This window comes from Monopterus albus, unplaced genomic scaffold (assembly GCF_001952655.1).
Source record: "Monopterus albus unplaced genomic scaffold, M_albus_1.0 scaffold7.1, whole genome shotgun sequence".
NCBI lineage: Eukaryota > Metazoa > Chordata > Actinopteri > Synbranchiformes > Synbranchidae > Monopterus > Monopterus albus.
The window spans coordinates 4,252,518-4,254,208 of record NW_018127887.1 but is presented as its reverse complement, the minus strand read 5'-3'; the positions used below and the strand labels follow the sequence as shown (position 1 = coordinate 4,254,208).

The 1,691-nt window shown below is 37.0% G+C and overlaps 1 protein-coding gene across 1 annotated transcript in view; it reads left to right on the top strand.

Annotated features, from left to right (window-relative positions):
• The first annotated feature begins 761 nt into the window (after window positions 1-761).
• Window positions 762-1,691, top strand: part of LOC109973131 (dispanin subfamily A member 2b-like) — a 6,034-nt gene continuing 5,104 nt past the window's right edge. The window contains exon 1 of the mRNA XM_020622490.1: window positions 762-1,189. Coding sequence (XP_020478146.1) covers window positions 974-1,189 — 216 coding nt within the window. The 5' untranslated portion in view covers window positions 762-973. The remainder of the gene's footprint in view (window positions 1,190-1,691) is intronic.

Below are 1,691 nucleotides of genomic sequence, written 5' to 3'. Positions count from 1 at the left end.
TACAGAAGCCTTATTTGGAATTCATCCATGTTGCTCTAACTGCTGTCTGCCAAGTCTGAATGCCAGACTATTATTAAATCCAAATTACCTGTCAGAGACAACTATGCCACAGCGATTGTTTGAAGAGACCAGTTTAATTTCTCAATAAACGAAAGTTCAATCATTTTCCTTCATAAACTTAAGTGTGCTTGGAAAATGGAGGTTGAAAATAAATAAATATACTTTATACACACTTAACTAACCTTCTAACCACATTTTCCACCACTGTTTAGTTGGTACCATGTATTCTATATAATTTTGATCTTATGTTTGATCAAATGGCAAGAAGACAGGTGTCCTCCGACATGACTGGGGTGTTATCTATTCTATGCTTATGTTACTCAAAAAGGGGCATTACATGACCATGTACAGCAGTTTGTTTTGTAAGCTGCTGGCTTTGCAACTACCGGTTTGTAGGCTTTTGGATTTGCCCTTCTGCATTTTTCTGTTAAAAGAAGTGAGTTCCCATCTGGCTGGAACTTTGACAGTTTGGATGTGTGGTTCCCTAATCATTAACATAATCACAGGAGAGCTACATATGTTGAACCTCACAATGCTCTTCCTCTACATTTCCTGTCTTTTCACACAGACAACTATCAAATAAATGCAAAAAGCCTAAAAAGTATTTTAAAAAAAGAAAAACAAAAGGAATGATAGTTGAGAATTTAAAGGATGTTCTGATAAGTAAGTACTGTATTTTAAATTGAATTTGTAAAGTCCTTAGGGCATTTGGACTTTATGTTCTTTGCCACAGCAACAGCAAACACCAGCGTTTTCTTTTACCTCACAGGCCTTTGATGTAAAGAAAAAAAAAGGTGTGCGCTACACCTAAAATTAAATAGGTCAAAACTAACCAACACTTCTTGCACACCCACAAGTTCTCGCATGCATTTCTATAGCCACCACCTCAAAAACTACAACTGAGCTGAGAAAGATGGATCATGGAGGGCAACAGGCTGAAGCTGTCCCATTGCAGGTGGGGAGGTATGATGTGCCCCCTGGACAGCCTGGAGGACCTGTGATGGTTCAATACACCACTGTGACCATCAGCACTGACCCCCCAAAAGACCACATCATCTGGTCTATCTTCAACTTGGTTTATGGAAACGTCTTCTGCTTTGGACTGGCTGCGCTCTTCCACTCTGTCAAGGTAATTTTATGTGTGACGGCTCTGAACTGCTAATGAATTCCATCAATCAATCGAGAGTTCTAGCATTATCCTACAATGATGCAATAGAAAAATAGGAAGGTTTTACCAATATTTAGTAAGAGGCAGATAAATAGAATAATTTAGAACTAAGTTTTTATATTTTAGGCTTAAAATGTTATGAACTAATGTGACAAATACAACAAAGATATGAAAAAATAAACATTAAGTTTGTTACCAACTTTTCTTGAAGAATAAGAAAATGATTATGTTAAGAAATTATATGGGAAAGATAAAATGGAAGGAAAGAACAAGGAGCAACTGCATTTACAGCAAATAATCTAAAGATTTAGCAAGAGATGATGAAATTAAGTCTATGTTCAACACTGGCAGTTTTAAATCCCTTGAGATTGTGGATGACTATGAATCCACTTTTAAAATCAATAATTCTTTTGTTTCTCTAGGCCAGAGACCGGAAAGTGGCTGGAGATCTGAATGGTGCCCG